This window comes from Aplysia californica, unplaced genomic scaffold (genome assembly GCF_000002075.1).
Source record: "Aplysia californica isolate F4 #8 unplaced genomic scaffold, AplCal3.0 scaffold00040, whole genome shotgun sequence".
In the NCBI taxonomy this organism is placed as follows: Eukaryota; Metazoa; Mollusca; class Gastropoda; order Aplysiida; family Aplysiidae; genus Aplysia; species Aplysia californica.
In genome coordinates this window covers 693,316-714,171 of record NW_004797310.1, presented here as the reverse complement: position 1 = coordinate 714,171, position 20,856 = coordinate 693,316, and the positions used below count along the sequence as shown (strand labels likewise).

Genomic DNA, 20,856 nt, shown 5'->3' with positions numbered 1-20,856 from the left:
ATGTTTGATAACATTATGAGAAGCTAAATGACGGATAATATTTTAGTTGAAAAGAACAGTAGTTGATGAACCAACTGCTCCTTCAAACTGACCTGACCTTCACTTGCTGGAGAGAGTAAAGAGTCACATTAGCAGATAGCTGGAGAAAGACAAACAGGAAAACAGTCGGAACAGGTTGGTATTAACGAAAAACAGAACATGGAATGTAATCAACATAGATTCCCCACAACAATCAAACGAACAATCGCGTTTCAAACTCATGTATGCACAATAGTAGCACTGATAGAAATTTCTACACACGTCTGAACAGTTATCCCTCAATACCTATGAAAACTGCACCACATCATAGACCAAAAATAATAACCATGCTATGCTTACTGTGGTGACATCTGTTTAGAACTTGATCTGATTTTTGGGGGACCTTAAGTATACAGAATAGCTATTTACAAGTCAATGACACATTATGAAATATACAGACTAGAAATCCTGTAAGGTGTGCTGTAAGGTGTGCGTAGGAAACAGTCAAATTTTGCGATGTTTGAGGAAGATACCTGAGCATCTGAAAATTTGAAAATCGGCAAGAGACTGGAACCAATACTTTCCCCTAAATTACCAACGGCTGGCTTTTGTCCTTCTTCACAAAATAGACGGTATGCTTCTTTCTCTAAAGCACAACACCATGCACATAAAACAACAAATCTTTAAAATATGTACCTTAAAGCAAATATATATATATATAAATAGGTTTTCATAACATGCTCAGGAAAAGTCGGATTATATTTCCCTGAAGGAGGCCCGTATGTTCTGGACATTTATAGAAAAAAACCAAACAGGGTACTATTTCACCTCTGTGATAAAACAGCTGTCTTGATTGAACTGAAGATGTTGCTGAAACTCAAGAGTCACCTACAAATACAACCTTTAGTTCAGAATGTCAGAATAAAAGCAGAGACGAAAACAACAAAGCTGACACAAAGGTCACCATCAATTTTTAAAAATGAAATGTGTTTTTTTTTCAATGAGCGAACAATAAAAATCCAAACAAACGGAAATATTTTATAGACAAGATAAACTATAGATATATATAGATAGATAGAGAGAGAGAGAGACAGACAGAGAGACAGAGACAGAAAGAAAGAAAGAAAGAGCAACTTAGTCATGCTAACCAAATCAGTTTCGGTTTAACAATCTGCTATACCAGCTATCCAAAGAGAATACAAACATACCAAAATAGCAAAAGTCTAAATACTTAAAAACCTGTCACTTTAGCACAACTAATCATGGAAACAACATTTCAAGAATAGACACAGCTTTGATCAATGGCTTTACATGCACAGGTATGTGTGTAAAAAAAAAAGTGAAATAGTCCAAAATTTAAAAGAAACAAAGCATACACAGACAATCATATTGCTTTCGCAGGATGCTTACGGAGTTTAAGGCAAATCTTCACGTGCCTGGGCACAGAATCTTATTGCATGTCACTAAGCATGTTGTCACACTTGAAAGGATGAAGACAAAGTAAGCGTAGATAAAAAGCAGCAAATATATAAGTTATCATTTCAAACATTTTTCACTGACATATATATTCAACAGTCCCAAACCAAGTTAACAGCCTCCTCATAAAAACTCTGTAATCAACATGGGAACCAAAAGACTCCAAAGACAGGAATCAACATAAAAATGTTCTCCTTTCATAAACAAAAAATACCCTCTTTATTACCATAATCATCATATATTTTATATGAATTACCTGCCAAATTACTTAGAAAATGTGCCTGTACTGTTGAAACAAATAACGAGAGAACATTTAAAATTCCAGAAACCATTCCAGTGGGAATGGTCTTTCTGACACGTATCTCTTAACTACCCCTGTTGTTAATAACAAGAAAACAGTAACATACAGACAGTAGTGTAGCAGTATACGTGGACGCACAGAAATGTACCGACCCAGGAACAAAACCTATCAGAAGTGAACTTACAAATTAACAAAAGTGTAAGTATAAACCAATAAATGACTTGAAAATTAATTTGAAGGATTCAACATTTTATTGCACACTGTAGTTCAGTCAGTCAGTATGAACAAAAGTTCTTCCTAATATAAACGTGAGTACATCTCGTAACAGAACTTATGGGCAACTTAAATACGGTGGATGAATTGTAGTGCTCTTCATAAAAGATAGTCTTGAGATCTTGTGTGAAATGTGCGACCTGTACAGATTTTTAAATATTTGGTGCACAGTAGTTATGTGAAATACAGAGTAAAGACTTTGCATTTTAAGGTCACAGAGTGAACACTGTTCCTTCATTGCATACAAGACACGAATCAAACCACGGAGAGCTTCTGACTTGAAGTAGCAAGAAAATCTCAAACCCCCATGCCTTTCAACTTGGAGTTTAAAACATATTTTGTCTTATTTCTAAAATATACCACATAAAGAATGCAATTTGCTTAAAAATACCTTTGGCATCACGTTATAAACCTGTTTGTCTGACATGAAAAACATGAGTGATGATATAGACTGGACCTATACAAGATGAGATTGCTTCTTGAAGAAAACAAATTTTAATCTTTTAAAATCAAAGCATGACAGCCTTCGTACTACTTTGGCATTGGTTACAAATACATCTCTTTAACGGCAGCATTTTTGTCCCAGTTCTATGGATAACATTGGATCAGATTTCTACAGCAGTAACTGTAAGCTGATGACACTCTCACTCTTTATTTCCCATTAATCTAAGAATTTTTAGAATAATTTAAGCCAATACCCGATATACCGACCATTTCACAGCTTGTTTCATGAGTTACAACAAATTAAAACTCCACATCATTGGTTAGCATACACAGTTACATTTATATTACTTATGACTGAGACAGCATATCTCAAGGAATTGAAATCCATCTACATCATGTCAAAAAGACTTCTAAACCAGTATACATGTAGATCAGTTGAACATTATGCTAACTACCCCCAACAGAGGTGATACATCAAACAAACAGGAAATCCCCTCCCTTGTCTAAAGAACTTGTCACTCCAACAAGCAGACAGCTCTCCCAACCAACCACAACCACTGTCTCAGCTGAAACACACAATTCAAGGAATATGAACCGAGTGAAAAGGTCCAAAAATACTTGCTAAAAGCACATGATGAGCAATGTTGTATCAAACAGCCAGCCACACAATACTGACTTCCTCATGGTGAGGTTCTGGAAAGGCTTGACTTGTTTGGCAGAGGTGAGAACATCACAGGAAGTTTAGTATTGATTCAAAGGGAACATCTGGCATATGTATGTATAGATTAAAAACAGAATATCAAAACACTGCTACACAAAACTTTTCAAGCAGCAGCACGGGTACAACACACAAGAGTTCCCCCAGAGCACATCCCAAACACAAAACATTACACACAAGACCAAGAGTCACTGCACAAGAACAGGACATTCCACTAAACAGACACCACAAAAATATATTTTCAGGTTCAGTATATGTCACTATTTTTTCCTATCTTGTGTGACTTAAGACTGGCCTGAGAGTTACCTCAACATCACAAAGCAAAGAGAGCGTAGACTCCTTTTTTATAGCTAAAAATTACAGAAGCTTACAAATATATTACATATATCTATATAGACAAAGTAACAAAGAAGAGAGCATCTTACCACAAGACTGCCAATACTTAATGTTACTAAATCTTGTTAACACAGCTGAAACAGAGGTAGGACCTGTATCGTACCTGCTTACCATTCGGCTCATTAAAATGCTCATGAAAATGCCGGCACCAATAAATGTGTTTTTTTTCCTAATCTAAATTCCATTCAGAAGCTGACTATTCGTGTGACTTATCGAGTTCAATTTTGTTCCTCACTGTGTACCTTCCATCTATCAAGGATATGTCTTGCAACTTGCAAGTTCTAATAAGCCATTTAAACTCCAGTCTCAACAAAGATATATCCTAAACAATCCACAAATACTAGAATCAAACATCAGATTATGGAACTACTTCCAACAAAGTAAGTTTGCCAGAAAACCAGAAGGAATAGAACCATGTACATGGCTTCTAAAGTGACACCTGCTTTAAAATGAGGTCAGATAGTGCACTAGCCTGTGCAACGTGATCAGGGGATGTCAAACTCATTGTTGTCTCCCCATGTCGTGTGTTAATTTACTATTATACTGAAATTCTCATTTTCACTAAGAACAAACTCAACGTATTTTCAGCCACAAAATAGCTTACATTATATGATGTACTGGTGGATAACAAGCACATTGGAGAGATTTGGAAACAGAGGCCAGTGAACAAGCTAATGGTGAACCATCTCTTCACCCTTGTCACAATGCTATGAAGGCACAAGTTCATATATGTGTTTGGATAGTTTATAAATATATGCCGATCGAGAACACACACAAAGCATATGGCCACAGAACAAGTATATGGAAGCAAAGCAAAAACAATATTACTTAAGTAGGCTACACTGATGATACAGCTTCAATGAGAATGAAGTCAAGTATGCGATCAAATGTATATTCACAAATCATTCAGAATAAAAATAAGCTCATTAAAATATCGACTGATCTTGAGGTCCAGATACATGTAATCACATCAACCAAACCATAATATCCACAAGGTTGTATTAATATATATATATGTATCAGTCAACATCAAATACATCTACAGTGACAAAAGCTGAGAGAACAAACAATCTCTTCATCTGATCCACTCCACTCAAACATCACCTTTCTTCCTCTTTAAGTGTATAGTTTTTCAACTTTAGAAAGGAGTTAAGTGTGAAGCCTTGGAGAAAAATTGTTTAACAACTTTTTGGGAGGCTATTAAGGATAAGGACTAAAGGTCACAGAATTAAGAAAGAATTTTTAAGATCACAACAGAAGTTTAAACAGTGACAGCAGGACTCAAACATTGAAATACTGGACATTTTCAAAAATTAAGATTTGGGCACCAGCAGGATACTATGAATAATAAGTATTAATAATAGCCTCTGCAAAGCTGATCACAGATAAGTAAGATTTTTTTTTTTTTGTTAAAGAGATCTTGTGGCACTCATATGTAGTCAAAAGCAATTTGTGCTTCTCAAAAGCTTTCAGGCGTTTTAACGTGTGCGATTTCCAAGAGATTTATTGGGCAAAAAATAAGTTCAAAAGGATACAGGATTAAAACAAAAATGTGAGACACATTTTAAATGTGAGACACATGCAGCATTGTCGATATTGAGCAAATTGAGACCGGCAAGCATACATAATCATTGTGGCCAACTATTCTAACTTGCTGACAACAGCAGCCCTTGGAGTGCTCCTTTCATACATAAGTAGATAGGCAAAACAAATGACAGGCACAATAAGGATAAAGAAAGTAGCGAATGCAGCTCATATGCTTGTATGCAAGTAAAGTATTAACTTCTGAAAAATTATTAGTACTATCAGACACTGGTGCTGACTCTGATTTGCATACGGCAATGTTTGACATCTTGATCTTTTTAAACAATCCTTTCATGAAATGGCAACACAGAAGCATTCCTCTTAAAGTTAAACAATTGGTCACCTACAGTTAGGGCGCAGCAATCTTGCACCTGTACATGATTTTGTTCATCTCTGTTTTCTGTGTAAAGCATTTTCTCCATGAATAGACATGACATACAAAGTAGCAGCCAATGGCTTGAAGCACTTATCTGAGTAAGCATGAAAATATGGACCGACAAACACCACTGTAGAGATTGTTGCAACAAATGACATTAAAAAAGGTGTCAGCTGAAGATGAATGACTTTTACCGTTCAATACATACACCGATGTCTTTGATCTTAGTCTTTTGACTCCATTTGCTGAGTAGCAGCTTTGTGTATAAATAAATTTTTATACATATATTTATAAAAATGTAGCAGGTCATCATTGGGTCTTGCTTGCCCAGGCCATGTCATCACTGCGTGGCTTGCAGCCGGTCAGCGTCTCTATGAGCACTTCCAAGGTGGGCCAGAATTTGATGGCCTCCAGAGGGTAGTTGAGCCAGCCTGTGGTGATGCAGTAGTAGGTCTCATGAGGAGCCACGTGGTGGATGCGGTGATGGCGGCGGGGCAGCAGCAGGTGGATGTCCTGCAGCTTCACAATGTACCATGGCAGTCCAAAGTATGTGTGTGACCACTTGTGACACTGGGAACACCAGTGGGGAGTATGAGCTACATGTACAATGAATAATTATTACAGTGGGAGAGGAGGAGGAGGCAGAAAAATTGAAGAGTTTCTATAAGTTTTTTGTGGGATCAAAGCCAATGTCTACCAAGCAATAAACACCAAAAGGATCTCAAAAGTCATTTTTCCTAGAACCCAGCAGAGCCTGACCCATAAAAAAAAAGAAAGAAATTAGAGAACTTTGGGGATCTCAAAATGCGAAGACAATTTAGTAGATACTGTTGACTGACAGAACTCTTTCAGGTCACCCACTATTGAGAGCATCCATACAGAGAAACCTTGATATCAGGTGGTGTGTCTTCGTTTCTTCAGCTCAATGTAGAATATTATTTTGTTCAAAGTGAATATCAACCTTTCTACCCTTTGATAGCCCCTTACCTTTAATTTGTGTCGTCGTACACAGTTGGAAATGTATTTACAGTTAAAGGTAAAGACTAAACTGACAACTTACTATGTGTTTTTACAGGGAGATGAAAGTAATGACATATTCCTCAAGCATATACGCTTGTTTTGGTATTTAGAAAGTGAAGTAAAACACTTGAAGAAGAAATAGGAAGAAGAGTTGAGGAACGAAGCATGAGGATAGAGATCAATACTAGAAGGTAGTAGAGAAAAGTCAGACCTCTAAACAGAAGAGGAAATAAAAACATAAATATTTGAAACAAGTGAGATGATCTGTCCAGAACACTCATACATTATTATCACACTTACTTGATTTGTGAGGCTTGCAAAAACAGCCAGCAAATACAGGTACATTTTCCAGTTGTAAGAATCTGCTATTTCCACTGAAGTACAAGTCAGAAACTGATACAGCATATAGGCCAAGCCAGGAATCACCACTGCAAAATTGTCCCCATTGGTCTCTATGAAATCATGGCGGGTTATTGAGGTAGGATCTATATGGTGTTCCCGGAAGGGACGAATGAAGCCCTGAAATGAAAGGAATGAAAGACTGCAATGAAGACAGAACTTAGAGCAATCCTCCCTCCTCCTCCACCCCCATCCACACCCTGCAAAAATACTTACATCGTCATTACCTAAATTTTAGAATACTATTTAGCATGTATGCATCCATCTGACACATTGTGTTATTCCATGTGAGTGATGTACATTATGCTTCATCATAGAAAAATAACTATCAAGGCAGAACCCCCCCCACTAAACCCCTAAAACTAAGGACGGAAAGCATCAGTGTAAAGAGGCATGCCATCCCATACTAAAACTACATCAACAGTGCCTGCAAATAAGAACGCTCACTGGAAAAACTCTTTACCAGTTATATGGTACTAGCAAGTGCTGGCAAATTTTAAAGCGGTGGAGGGCCAAATACAACTTCCTCCTGTCTTTTAGCAGCTTTCTATATCAAAACACCTGAGTTTTTGGAGCAAAAAATATGTCAAAGCCTAAACAATAAGAGTACTACAGTAGGAAAAAAAACAACCCCAGAAGAGCCAAAGTGGAACAAAAGCTAGAAACAACCATGTCCTTTCTTTTTTTTTTTAAACCAACAACAAACAACTAAACAAACCCCAACTCAAAGAAACAAAAACAAACTCCAATTCAGTCAAAGACTGCAGCTAAATAAATATTTATGATAATAAATACAAAAAGCTCCCTAAAATGTTTTCAAAATGCAAACCCTAGCATAAAAAGAAGAGAACGAACACACTTCTGGAATTCAAATAACTGAGACACTAAACAACTGCAACTCTTCACATTCATCAAAACCTGACAGCTCCAGAAAAACATGCCTACCGATATTATGTTCCACATCAATTTTCTAATATGGCCTTTCTTCAGTTCTTCTATAAACATCTGGCAAAAAAGGTAAAGAATGTTTAAAATACAATTATTCATCCAGGAAAAAGTTATCTTTGTCCTTAAAAAAGTAACTGGGGAGGGAATGAACAGGTCAAAAACTCTCTAACATAGACTGAGGGGTGACGACCAGTTGAGCTTAACACCAATATCTGCAGATTTCATAACAGCGGTGAGCACAGATAACATTATATCAGGACTTTAATGCAGAAGATAAAATTTTGAATTCTACTGATCCAATTTTTTGGTTAAAAAAGCATCGAGAGTAACCCACTTTAAAAAACAAACAAATTAACACGTTATCTCTTTAAGAAAACGTGCATAAAACGGACATCACAAGCGCACACAAAAAAAAACGTTATGCCATTGGCCTGTTATCAGAAGTTATCTAGACATACACCACGACAGGAAGACGTGTGGCACAAGATACCCTCAGATAACAACGGGTACATCAATTGACCTTTATCCCTCATAAAGTGATCTGACAATTGATTCACTCTCATCCCTCTGCAGAAATCCAGCTGTATTGCGAAAATGGGTCAAAGTAGTAAGGATAGAAACCACAGATGTTACAACTCACGTAAAATCTACATGATCATTAAAAGTCACACTGACCACATGACTTACAAAGGGAAATCCCAAAGAGAGAGCAGCATGAAAATGACCCTGACCAGAGGATGATTTGAGAAGCTACTACTGTGAAGTGCAAGTTCAGACAGAGCAGGCCTGATAACTGCTATACTCAACCAGGAACTGATTTACTACTGTTAACCAAAAAACAAATAGAAGGAGCACACCACACCAGAGCACCGACCAACAACCAATTTTGAAGAAAAGAACACCTCCTTCCTAAAAAAACCACAAAAAAAACATATAAACATTTTAAAAAAGAGACACCACCACAGAGCCTTGCATGACTATTCTTACATGCAGATTCTGAAGTGGAGTTTGCACTGTGCGGAGATACCAAGCCACAAAAGGCGCTGCAATCAGAGCATAATCTGAACGAGAGTCAAGGGATGGAAATCTTCTTGTAACAAAATATTTCTCCCACATTGGCCTCCATATTCCCCAGCATTTCGGTTAGGACAAAAACTATCAGTAACAGCACTGAAAAGACAACAAGAACTTTAACTTTAACTAATTCAGAATGACCCACCAAACACATAATTTATTTTACACTTGTTAAGTATAATAAGATGGGAATAAAAATAGTAAAATCACAACCACACATCAACAACCTCACCCGTGGCAAAATACTTTGCACTGCACACAAGTCTAGTATACATAATCGGAATAAGATGGAGGAAGAAACAAGCTTGAAAATGTAAGTACATAAATATACAAGTATCTACATGTAAGTAACTACAAGCATAGCTGCCAACTTTCCAAAACAACCCCCCCCCCCACTTTACCAACAGGTCAAGCTGGTGGGCACCAGTCAAGTAAACTCCTCAAAACCATTAACATACATTTTCAGCATTCAACAACTTCAAGCTACTTGAGTAGACCTACAGTAAACAATCTCTCAAATTGACTCATGATCTTTGTTTCCAGTATTATTCACAAACCCAGTCTTGAAAGTTCATATTTTTCCTTCAGTGTCGGCAAGTCCATAAAGGCAGTAATAAAGAAAACAGAGAAATTGTTTTCTTCGATTATTAATACAGACTTCCGTAGTGAGACCCTCAAATATGTATTTACTACATTATTTTTTTTTGCTAGTTGGCGGCTACAAATAAGGGTTTAAAAAAGAGAGTAACTCCTTTTACCGTGCTCGGCAATGCCAGTAAAAAAGCATTGTTATTAATAATTTTCTTGTGGTGCCATACTACCTCATTCAAAATCAAAGTAAAAGAAGAAAGAAAGTGACGATTATTATTCAAACACGTAACATCACTTACACTGCCTACAATGGGCAACTCCACTGTACCCCAAGTGTCTGCACCCCAGTGTACCAGTCCACCTACAAAGTCAGCTGAGAGGATGCCAAGAACTGTGGGAAAGAAAATGTTTCCATTGTTGGCATTAAGTAAAGGTGGACATTTTCAAAGCAAGATGCAAAGTTGCGACTCTAGCTATATCTGGTAATAGAGTAGCCTGAGAGTGATTTCTAGTTAGCACAGAAAATAAATCTTAAGAATAATAAGCAAACACATATCTATGCTTTCTTTTGAAAAAGCTAAAAATTAAAACGACTACCATACACAAATTAAATTACAATCCAGTCAAAAACCAAAAATTGACTAAAATGTACCTACATGAACTGAGTCCAGTTTACACTCTATGTGCCAAGTGAGAAAAGGGAAAACTAGCATGTGTACAAGTGTGGGGACAGAGAATGACATCAAAAGTACAAAAAAAACAACTGTTTACCAACCTTCACAATTAGCCTATGACTTATTATTTAAAAAATAAATGGTATCCTTACTGACACTACAAACAAAGAAATGTCTTAAAACAGGTTCAAAGATATTTCAAAGTCACTTTCTCTTTCAAATCATAACAACATGAGCGCAGAACACAAAACATTTCAATTTTACTGCTTTAAGAACATCGTAGAAGCATAGGTCTGACCCGCAGCAGACCAAAGGCAAGGTTGCAGCACATATCGAACCTTCGTTCACAAATCAGAAACACGAATTTGCACATTTCATAGTATACATGTTGTTTCTTGTCTTTTACTGTCTAAAATTAATTTTAAAAGGGCTAAAAAATCGACATACATTGAGGTTATACTTCAAAACAGTGTGCCTTTGAGTGTTGTTGAATAACAAGCATGCATTTCGTCAAAGAGCTAACCATAGCTTTATTTCACTCTAAAATGTCAAACACAAGCTAGCACAAGTAAAATAATATCCCATACAAAATGACTTAAACTTACCTGCACATAAAAGTACCATGTGCCACTGTTTTGGGTCAAAGTACACGGCTAGGAACACAAAATTCACAGCCAGAAGCGCTATGCTCAAAAATAGGCAAATTGTTTCTTGTAACCGCTTCCCTGAAGAGGAAAAAAAGTGCAATTTTTTCAATGACAAAGAAAAAGAGAAACAAAAATGAGTCCTGAACAGCTCACATGACAGTGAACACATTCAACACCACTGTTTTAAAAAGAAAGAGATGTGTAGGAAGAACTGCACCTGTTCCAATCCTATCATAATGATACCTGTATAAATTGACATACAAAGCCCTGAAAAAAAAAAAGACCCATGCATTCATTCAAAAATGAGAATCACAATAGAATCATATTCATGTCATTATTAGCTCTGAGGAAAAAAGAAATTCTGTGCCGGCCAGAAAAAATAAACAGACAACAACAAAAATGTAAAACCCCATTACCAGCATTCTACAACACAACCACCCACTAAAACGATAACGATAAAAGGAATTATTACAAATTAAAATACCTATTCATATATATAACCCTCCCCCCCTTCTTTTCTTCGCCCTAAAAAAATCTCTCTCCCCTCCCTCCAAAAAAACCCCCAAAACATGAGCTTTCACATTAAAGAGCCAACCCTGTTAATATTATGCTTTCTGCTTTTTCATAAACAAAATTCCAGTCCTTTTCTTATTCATCCACCAAAAAAAAATAAAGTTTAGACTACAAAATCTGAATAACCCATCAAAAGCGCTCTTTCACTTTCATGATCATCATAAAACATCACAAATAAAGGTTACACAAAAACTACATAACGTTATGCAAGGAGCAAAGCCGTGACCACCATATAGTGCCTGAGGACAAAGCCATGACACTGGAAATGACAACTCCTTGCCCAACGTTATATCACATTTTTCTTTCTGTGCCTATGTAAAGAGGGCAGAAACATGTAACTGTGGCGAACAATTGCTTCTTACAATAACATCCTCTCAAAAGTCCCTTTTTTACTGTTAACACTTACAGTAGGCCCCTACCTATCGGCGACTTTAGATGCCAGGCCATAGTAAGCGCCCACTACAGCTGGTGACTTTAGTCGCCGCTGCAACCACGCACACAAAACATCATTTAACGACGAATGGGCGCACTATGAAGTAAATACCTGTATGATAGCTGAGAATGGTTGATGAACTTCTATGAATTTTTACAGCATGTTTCTTAGGCTGCCACGGTTTTTCTTTATTGAAAAACATTCTACCATGGCTTTGGCATTCTAAACTGGTGCGGTACTTGAGGGTTTTTCACTACATGAGCCTTCGGTACAGTAAGTGATGAAAGCAAATAATGTAACACAACACAGGGAGAAGCCATTCATCTCTGTCAAAACTGAGTAAGTAGAAATTGTTTAAGATGGCCAACCACTGTCAAAAAGAGAAGTGTCCATCTTAGACAGATGACATCATAATGTTTAAAAATATATGCAAGGGAGGAAATGGGAAGTGGCTGTCAGTACAGACAGGCATTAGAGCATGTTTGACTGAATTCAAATCAGAGTTGCAACGCAACAAAAAATTTTGAAAATAAAACTTCAGTCACCCTTACACCTTTTAACACCAAAGGACACAAAACTGAATCTTTAAAAATCCACAATGGCTGACAATCCCAATTCAAACTCAAAGAAAACTTTGTTTCTCTCAAAATAATCAAAACACAACACAGCACTGAAAAGAACAAAACCCATCCCTACAAGTATTTATATATATATATATATATATACGCCTAAATTCTGATTCTCAAAGCATGAACCAGGCATCAACTGTGAGAACACACAATAATCATGAATTAAAAAGAAAAAACCCATGAAAAATGGACTTAAAGCCAGGACATCTTGAAAATAGAAATGTACAAAGAGCCAACAAAAAAGCTTGGAAACAACCCTACTTTTTCATACCAGGTGGCCTTTCCTTTCTTTTCTTATAAAAACCTGAAAAGGGTGAGAGAAGTCTGTGAAGGATGACATAAAAAGAATAGTCTTCACTGAAAGAGATACACAGTTATCATGCTAAACAACAATGACGGCTTTATAGGGAGACGGGAACAAAACTTTTCTGTGACAACAGCAAATTAACATTTCAAAACAGAGTGAAAGTTCAGTGTTTTTAAATCTTAATTATTTGTGCTTTCTTTAACAACGTAACTTCTTTTTTTTTTTTTTTATGTTTTATCTTACTATGGTAACTGAACTTGGAGTTGCTACTTTTACTACTTTATATTATAACAATCTAAGTGTTTGCTGAAGGTTTCAGGAGTCATGACAGCTCAGCTTGGCCTTTATCAGACCATAAAATCAATTGTGGATCTGCAACAAGGGTAAACACTGTGCACTTTACTTTATTACTCATCACCATAATTCTTCCATGTTTACATAGTTGGCAGGCGGGAGGAGAGACACCATAAAAATTATTTATTTTTATTGAGGTTTTATATTCTCTAATTGATAACAGGGAGGGAGGCATTAATAAATTGTCACTATTTAAGGAGGTTACAGTGAGGCTGAGATGTCTCTGCTATTACTGAGGAAGTGGGAAATTGACTAGGAAAAACATTTACAGATCGATTGACCAGAAAAAGCAACAGGAGTCACATCTGTAAACAAAACGTGTTCAAAAACCACATATATTGCAATGTTCAAGAAAAATTCTAGCCAGAGCTCACAAAAACAATTTCAAGGGTTGCTAACATCAATCTCCAAAATAGGATGAGGGACTGTTTAAATAGATACACAGAACCTCAATTTTATTTATTATTTATACATATATATTTATCTAAGTTCACAGTAATAGTTTTAGTAAATGTTGCTGAACACAAAACATTCTACCAGTGAGATTTTAACTTAAAATAGTGCTTAGGTATAATTTGTCTCATTCCACTTTCAAACCAGAATACAAAGAATAAATTTTTCAACGAAAAAAAAGAAACCCTTTTTCAACCAACAAACAAAAAAAAGCCCTCTTGATGTTCTGAGTCCGCCAGGGGGGCAGTCTCTCACAGACCATACATTTCTAGGCTTTAGGTGCTCTAACTTTTACCAAGACACTATCCATAAAAGCAAAGTAAAATACAATTTCAATTGAATGCTGACACACTGCAGCACCACCTGTGCCATTGCAATAAAATTAAAATAACTAAGAGTGACATGAAATCGTCAGCAAGCTGTTCAAAGTCAAATGTACAAAGCCCAGAAAGCAAAATTGACTAAGAGAGATAAACTGTTTCATTCTTTTAACAATACAATTGTATGTGCTGCTTTTAGTTTTTTTCAACATTTCGAATTGGAATTTCAACAACAAGAGATTTCTTGAACACGCACAACTGATAATAGATTAGTAAACAGCATATTTATAATAAAGGGAAAGAAAAACAATCAAAATTTTGGGCTCAATTATACATTTTAACAGCTGGCAGACTACATACAATAATCACAGAAAAAGCAGTAACTTAGCAACTGCAACAACAGAAACATATAGACTACTAAGTAAGACTCCACTATCACCATTTTGTGAAAAGTGACATGACGGAGTCTTACCCTGAGCAGTCCACTTATCTAACCTTGTCAAAGACATCATCGTGAATCCACGACAGCACATATATAATATTGTTCTTTTTTTTAAACTCATTTTTCTCCCTAAACATCAATCAAATGAAAAAGCAATTGCAAAGGTAATCATGGAAAATGTTAATAAATCTGTGACAGAATAACAGAGAAAAAAGTGTACCCCTTGTTCTCTCACTTGGCCCGTCAACATCTGCAATAGTTCACAAGAGCATATAACTTAGTAGTAAATTTGTGCCAGCATTTCACCAAAAATAAAAGCTGATTAAATTAAAACTAAGAGTTTCACTTTATGCCAAAACATTCGTCTGTGGAAAAAAAGGCAAGCATGTACTAGAAAATTGTAGAAAACAATGAGAATTACCCATGCCCGGCACTGAGGCTTTTGACTAACCCTAGTAGTGTCTTGAAAAAGATTTTAAAAACTTTTATTTAACCCGTCCTGCTGAAGTCCTTTCACTACTGTGCTACAAAATGTTATGATACTCTCCTAGTGGACTCATTCCTATTCATGCATCTTAAAAGAATAAATTCAGAGTACAGGGAAACCTTTTCTGAACAGAAGCAAGAAAATGGGGTGTTGCATGGTTCATGACCAAAACCTCACAATAAAATGATTAAATCTCTGAGACAAATAAAAAATAGATAAAGATTAAGAGTTGTATGAGAATTCATGGATTCTGTGTAAAGGAGAAAGAGAGTGCATTAAAATTATATCATTTTCTGTTTTTAAGCTACAAATTCATAATTCAAGTTTCATACACATGCACTTGTCAAACCATTAAAGTTGAATGGAGTGAAAAAAATTGACACACACTGCACTGTGTGAGTGTGTCTTGACCTCCGCCGAACTCCTGGGACTGATTCACTTAAATTATTCTACAGTTCAAATTTCGAACCCAGGTTAAAGCTGCTTGAGACAACCAACTCTAATATTTAGAAAGTCAAAATTTTTTTTTCTATTTACCACACAAAACCCACAACAACTTGGCATTGAACCCAGCACTTTGCATCAGAGCAAAGCAATACATCTTTGCCAACATTCAGGATTTATTCTCCTGCCAAACAAGTGGGGGAAAAAGAGTTAGTAGTCCCCTCAAGGAAGTTAGTTGCCGACACCTACACTTTTCACAACAAGAAATTACTGTAAAGTAACCCCTTAATCTTGTTTCACAGGACAGGATTAAACCAAGATTACTTAACCTCAACCTGTAAATTATGAATTGTAGTGGGGAAATCTGTGCTTAAAGTGTGAGGGTCAATTGGGAAAGGGTAACAAAACAGAACAAAGGAAACACCCAACAAAATGAGAAGGCGAAAAACTGAATCATTATCTTGATGTCATGTGATCTTAAAATTTCTTCACTTCAAACACATACTTTCGGTACACTACTTGAAGTCAAGTAGAAGTTATAGTTATGGTTGGAAACTATGTCCATTCAATTCACACGCATTTACACTGACAAAAAAAAACAGGGGTTGAAGTTGGATTCGGAAAGACCAGACTTCATGAAGGGCCTTTTAATTGTCAATGTTTGTTTGGGGTCAGTGTAGCCAGGACCTGAGGGAGAGCAAGCAAAGCAAGATTGGGATTCCCAGACTGCAACAGAACCAGTGAATTAAGTTGCTGTCACAGAAATGAAAACAGTAAAACAATTTTGATGGTATTTTATTTGCTGGCTGCAAGTATCTGTATACTTATATTACATTTGTGAAAGTCCGTCACTTTGGCTGCCTAAAACTTCCGAACCACTTAACTTTCGAATTTGACAAAATCAATGAGGGTTCAGAATCATTTAAAGGGTGCTCAGTTCTATTGAGGAGCCTTAAGTCACTGTAGTGCAATTTTCAGTTTTTCAAATGATTAGTTTCGTATAGATCTAATCTAGGGAAAGTCTGTCTCCTAAGACACCATTCTGTAAACAAGTAAGGTTTCTGTTCACTAGCCGTGCGCACTGTTTCCACAGCTTTGAAATTCTGGAGTGTACAACCACGAAAGCGGAATATAGATCACTATCTAAACCTTCTGGTTTTTTTCATCTCTCAGGATGTATTGCTTCATTCCAGTAGAGTGTAAATATAGTAGTAGGCCAGGGACTTTCAGTTGATCATTCCTTTCATTGAAAGGGGGCCCATCTAGTTCTGTATAAAACTTAAGTGGCATTCTCCGGCTTTCCCCCTTAGAGTAGGCTACTGGAACATAAAAATTAGCAGTAATTTCACGTTTTTTTTAAAGAGGGGCATTCCCCACAACCTAATAATGATGTAGTAAATTGCAGGTCAAAGTTATAAAAAGTGACCAAAGACTTTGCAAGTTTTATCTTTTTTAATTGGCTCAAATTAAATAGAGGAGTGAACTATCTTGTTATAAAATACACCATCTTTGTCTTAGCCAAGATATCGATCGATAATGTGACGCGATCCAGCTGAGCAATTATCAAGGCCGAGAGCAAACTTAAAGAAAAGGGCCGTACGTAAGGAGGGCCCCACGAGGTGTAAGGGACGGCCGTACGCATTGCCACAGGCATAAAAATAGCAGGGTTCAGAAACGCATGCCCCCATGTATTTTGATGAGTTGCAATTAGCATTAGATTTGATATTTAATTTTGAAGAGTATACAGACCCGGTAACCGGGAACAAAGTCACGAAGTATACAGACCCGGTAGGGGAAATCTTTTGTGATTTCGGAAAGTTTCCACGCCCAGACCCGGTATAGTGTGTGTGTGTGTGTGTGTGTGTGTGTGTGTGTGTGTGTGTGTGTGTGTGTGTGTGTGTGTGTGTGTGTGTGTGTGAGAGAGAGAGAGAAAGAGAGAGAGAGAGAGAGAGAGAGAGAGAGAGAGAGAGAGAGAGGGAGAGAGAGAGAGAGAGAGAGAGTGAGAGAGAGAGAGAGAGAGAGAGAGAGAGAGAGAGAGAGAGAGAGAGAGAGAGAGAGAGAGAGAGAGAGAGAGAGAGAGAGAGGAGGGGGTAGAGAACAGGGGAAGTGCTAGCAAATATCACATGCCCCAGTTGACAGGAGGGAACGAGAGAAAGATAGAGTGGGCAATTAGGTGGGGGAGAAAGAAAGACAAAGACAAACAAAGAGAAAGAGAAGACGAGCGATACATAGAGAGAGAGAGGCAGGCAAAAAAGAGGGGAGAGAGACAGAGAAATAGAGAGGGTGACTGCTCGATTGAAATTATGACATTGTTCTTTTCTTCAAATTGTCCAATAATTGATTCCTCCAACTCCAAAACGGAGGAAAAACGATGGTTCATCGAAAAGATATTCGCAGTCTTCATTTAGATCTAGATCTAGGCCTCGAAACTAGATCTATGATTTATGTCTGTCTGTCTACTAACTGTCTAGATCTAAACCTAGGCCATAGATCAAGAAGAACCTAGGTACTAGGTAGATCTACCCTGAGCCAAGAGGGCGCTGAAACTTTCCGAAATCACAAAAGATTTCCCCTACCGGGTCTGTATACTTCGTGACTTTGTTCCCGGTTACCGGGTCTGTATTATAGTTATAGGCTACACTCCCATTAAATTTTCTCTTTCTCGCTGCTTATCAAACATCGCATTGGCGCGCAGCAAAATGTAATCGTTCCGAACCAGAAATAATCGCTGGTGGACCCAAAACCCATATATATATTCATCGTTGGGGCCAAAACCGGATATATAAATTATGGCTGGCACTATTTCTCCGAACGTTCGGGAAAATAAAGCTAGGCACTATTTCTCCGAACGTTCGGGAAAATAAAGCTGGGCACTATTTCTCCGAACACTTTGAAATCACATCCTTTCCCGCAAATTTCGGATATTATATATAGATCTATAATTATAGTATAGGCCTACCAAAGATTGTTCGTATACAATATGGTTCAATCGGTCCAAAAAATGTCCCCAGTAAATATTTATAAAGAATGGTACAATTCCAAACAGTTTTTCGCTACAGATATGATGTGTTGCCTATGAAGGGTGCTTGCTCTTAAACGTTATGTGTTGTGTTCACTCGTGTGCTGTCTAGATCTAGATCTAGATCAACGGAGGGTTATTGATAACGACACATAGAACTGGCATCTGTGGTGGTCACTGCCGCGACCAATAATGTACTGACACTGGCAGGCCCCTTAATGTGTGTGATTCCATAATTTACATGTAATATCCTGTACTTTTTTTTTTTAAATTACGCACATTTAGGGTTAAAACAGCAAATCTTCTTCGGACAGGTGGACACACGCCCTTATTTGTTAATGTTTGTTGTTTATCATGGGCTGTTCTAATTTTGATTTCATCCTGTTGTGAAACCTTTCTTTTTCACGTTTTTACACTCATCTAAAAATCTCTAGACTAGCTCTTGAAAATTGAAATAGATATATAGACCCAAAAATTTGCTCCTGTGTGTGTGTGTGTGTGTGTGTGTGTGTGTATGTGTGTGTGTATGTATGCGCGTGTGTGAGTGTGTCTGTGTGTGGAAGTAAGTGTGTAAGTGGAGAGTGAGGAGTGTGTGTGTGTGTGTTTGTTTTTCGGGCTTTATTTCAGCTTTTATTCAGTAACAGTTCAAAGTATACAAAAATAGAAACACAGGATCCATTCACTCCAGGGCTCACGAGTCGTTCATCTTTTTCAGTTTCACTCATTCATTCAATTCCCGTGTTCTCTCCCGCGGCTCATCCCCGTCCACATGACTTTCACACCCCACCCCCTCCCTCCAGGCATACACAAAGAAAATCTCACTCATTCCCTTGCACCCTGCGAACCATGGACAATAATATTATAGGCAAAACACTGCCTAGGCCTAAGCTGCATTACTTTCGTTCGTGAGCTGTGGACCAGGCCAGGGGGGGTCGGTGTCGTCGTCTTGTAGTTGTTGTCGCCTGTGGATACACTCGCACATTCTTCCTTTCACCCGCTCTTTCACTCACACTGTCTCTCCATCCACAGCTCAGCTCGTCATACATTCAAAAGTTGCCCACTGGTCATGTTTGTTTAGTTAGTGTGTGCATAAGATTGTGTGTGTACATGTGCATGATGGTGGTGGGAGTGTGGTGGATGTTACTGAAGGTTGTCTGTAGGCGGGCTTGCCATGCGGTGTTCCTTCCCCCAGACCAGAGGCAGAATGAAAGTTGGCGCCGAACTCTCGCAATAAATAGGCAAAAAATCACGAGATCGTAAGCCGGAAACCGTTCGGAGAAATAAAGATGGGCACTATTTCTCCGAACGTTCGGAGAAATAGTCACTTCGATAAATTATTCCCACAAAGTCAATCTCCACAATGCTAAACAGGGTCATCACAAAGTCCATGAAGTTTTATATATTAAGAGAACCTAGAAAGATTGAGAAATTTAAAACCCTAAACTCTACTAAAATCTAACCCTGACCTTGAAGTTTGATTATCAGAGATAAATGAAAAATCATTTTTGGTCTTGGAGAATCCAAAACAGTCAATAATAGCTAACTCTAACTCTAAGACTAAGACAAGAAGACCAATCCATCCTTGAATAATCATGGGACACAGGCAAATAGAATCTACTGTTATATACTCAGCTGTGACTGTGAACAACTGTTATTGTTCTAAATCTAGAATCTAGAAGAATCTAGGTTCTAATCTACTTGTGAAATCAAGTCTAGATCTAGATCTACCGGTACCTCTTGAGTCGAGATTTCGATCTAGATTTCTACCTAAGAGTAACATGAAAAATATTCTGGTAAAGCAGTTAACAGGAAGCTTAGGCCCTAATTTGCTCATCGAACGTAACAATTAGATCTAATATCTAGATCTATCAAGAAAAAAACCCACAACAAAACAAGTCGATACTAATAATTATCATTATCACTACCGCAGCCCGCTGGCGTTTACACAATAAAAAAGGACCCCACCCACTCGTAAATTATGCGTTCTAGACAAACGAACTGAACATGGAATTGATTGAACTTACCGGCAGTGTACTTGCTTGCTAACTCTTTAGCTCCAGCATGTGCAGGTCCCCATCTCGGTTTGTTTGGAATAGATCCATTTGAATATTGAATGTTATCATTGGGATCCTCCTCTGTCATAGAATTTTCTATGATTTCAGTCGCTGACTTTACCCCCATGGTGCCTGATCAGTCCGATTAATTTGATAGCCGTGTTAGTGGGCTGTGATTGATGACTGATGATACGTCTCCGCAGAAACCAACTGCTGGCCTGATGAAGTGGAGTAGAAGCTCCTCGTTCATTGGTGCAAAATAATGACATTACACAACACAAAAGCAAAAACAAGAGATACAAAATTAAAAATATGTTTAAAGTACCAATATATAGAATTTACATGACGTTTGAAAATTTGAAGAATATATGATGAGTTTTTATATTTGGTTGTGTCGAAGAT

At 37.4% G+C, this 20,856-nt stretch overlaps 1 protein-coding gene across 3 annotated transcripts; it reads right to left on the bottom strand.

The window, feature by feature from the left end:
- Positions 1-3,493: 3,493 nt before the first annotated feature.
- LOC101858919 (plasmanylethanolamine desaturase) lies at positions 3,494-20,772 on the bottom strand. 3 transcript variants are annotated; one of them, XM_013091543.2, is made up of 8 exons: positions 20,425-20,772; positions 14,671-14,700; positions 12,846-12,878; positions 10,898-11,017; positions 9,918-10,009; positions 7,951-8,010; positions 6,907-7,125; positions 3,494-6,156 (listed from the first exon to the last, which is right to left on the bottom strand). In XM_013091543.2, the coding sequence occupies exons 1-8, from the start codon at positions 20,579-20,581 to the stop codon at positions 5,896-5,898; spliced, it is 972 nt and encodes a 323-aa protein (XP_012946997.1). In that variant the 5' UTR covers positions 20,582-20,772; the 3' UTR covers positions 3,494-5,895. The 3 variants fall into 3 exon arrangements, with proteins under 3 accessions (XP_012946997.1, XP_012946998.1, XP_005092107.1); XM_013091544.2 differs by lacking the exon at positions 7,951-8,010 and having other exon boundaries at positions 20,425-20,701; XM_005092050.3 differs by lacking the exons at positions 7,951-8,010; positions 12,846-12,878; positions 14,671-14,700 and having other exon boundaries at positions 20,425-20,696.
- Positions 20,773-20,856: the final 84 nt, after the last annotated feature.

Bases quoted from the DNA above. Each gene is read 5' to 3' on its own strand.
- LOC101858919 (XM_013091543.2), bottom strand. From the start codon at position 20,581: ATGGGGGTAAAGTCAGCGACTGAAATCATAGAAAATTCTATGACAGAG. The intron at 12,879-14,670 runs GTACACTTTTTT...CACCCTTTTCAG, and splicing joins GCCAAGTGAGAGAACAAGGG to GTTTTTATAAGAAAAGAAAG. The intron at 10,010-10,897 runs GTAAGTTTAAGT...TCTTTCCCACAG, and splicing joins CATGGTACTTTTATGTGCAG to TTCTTGGCATCCTCTCAGCT.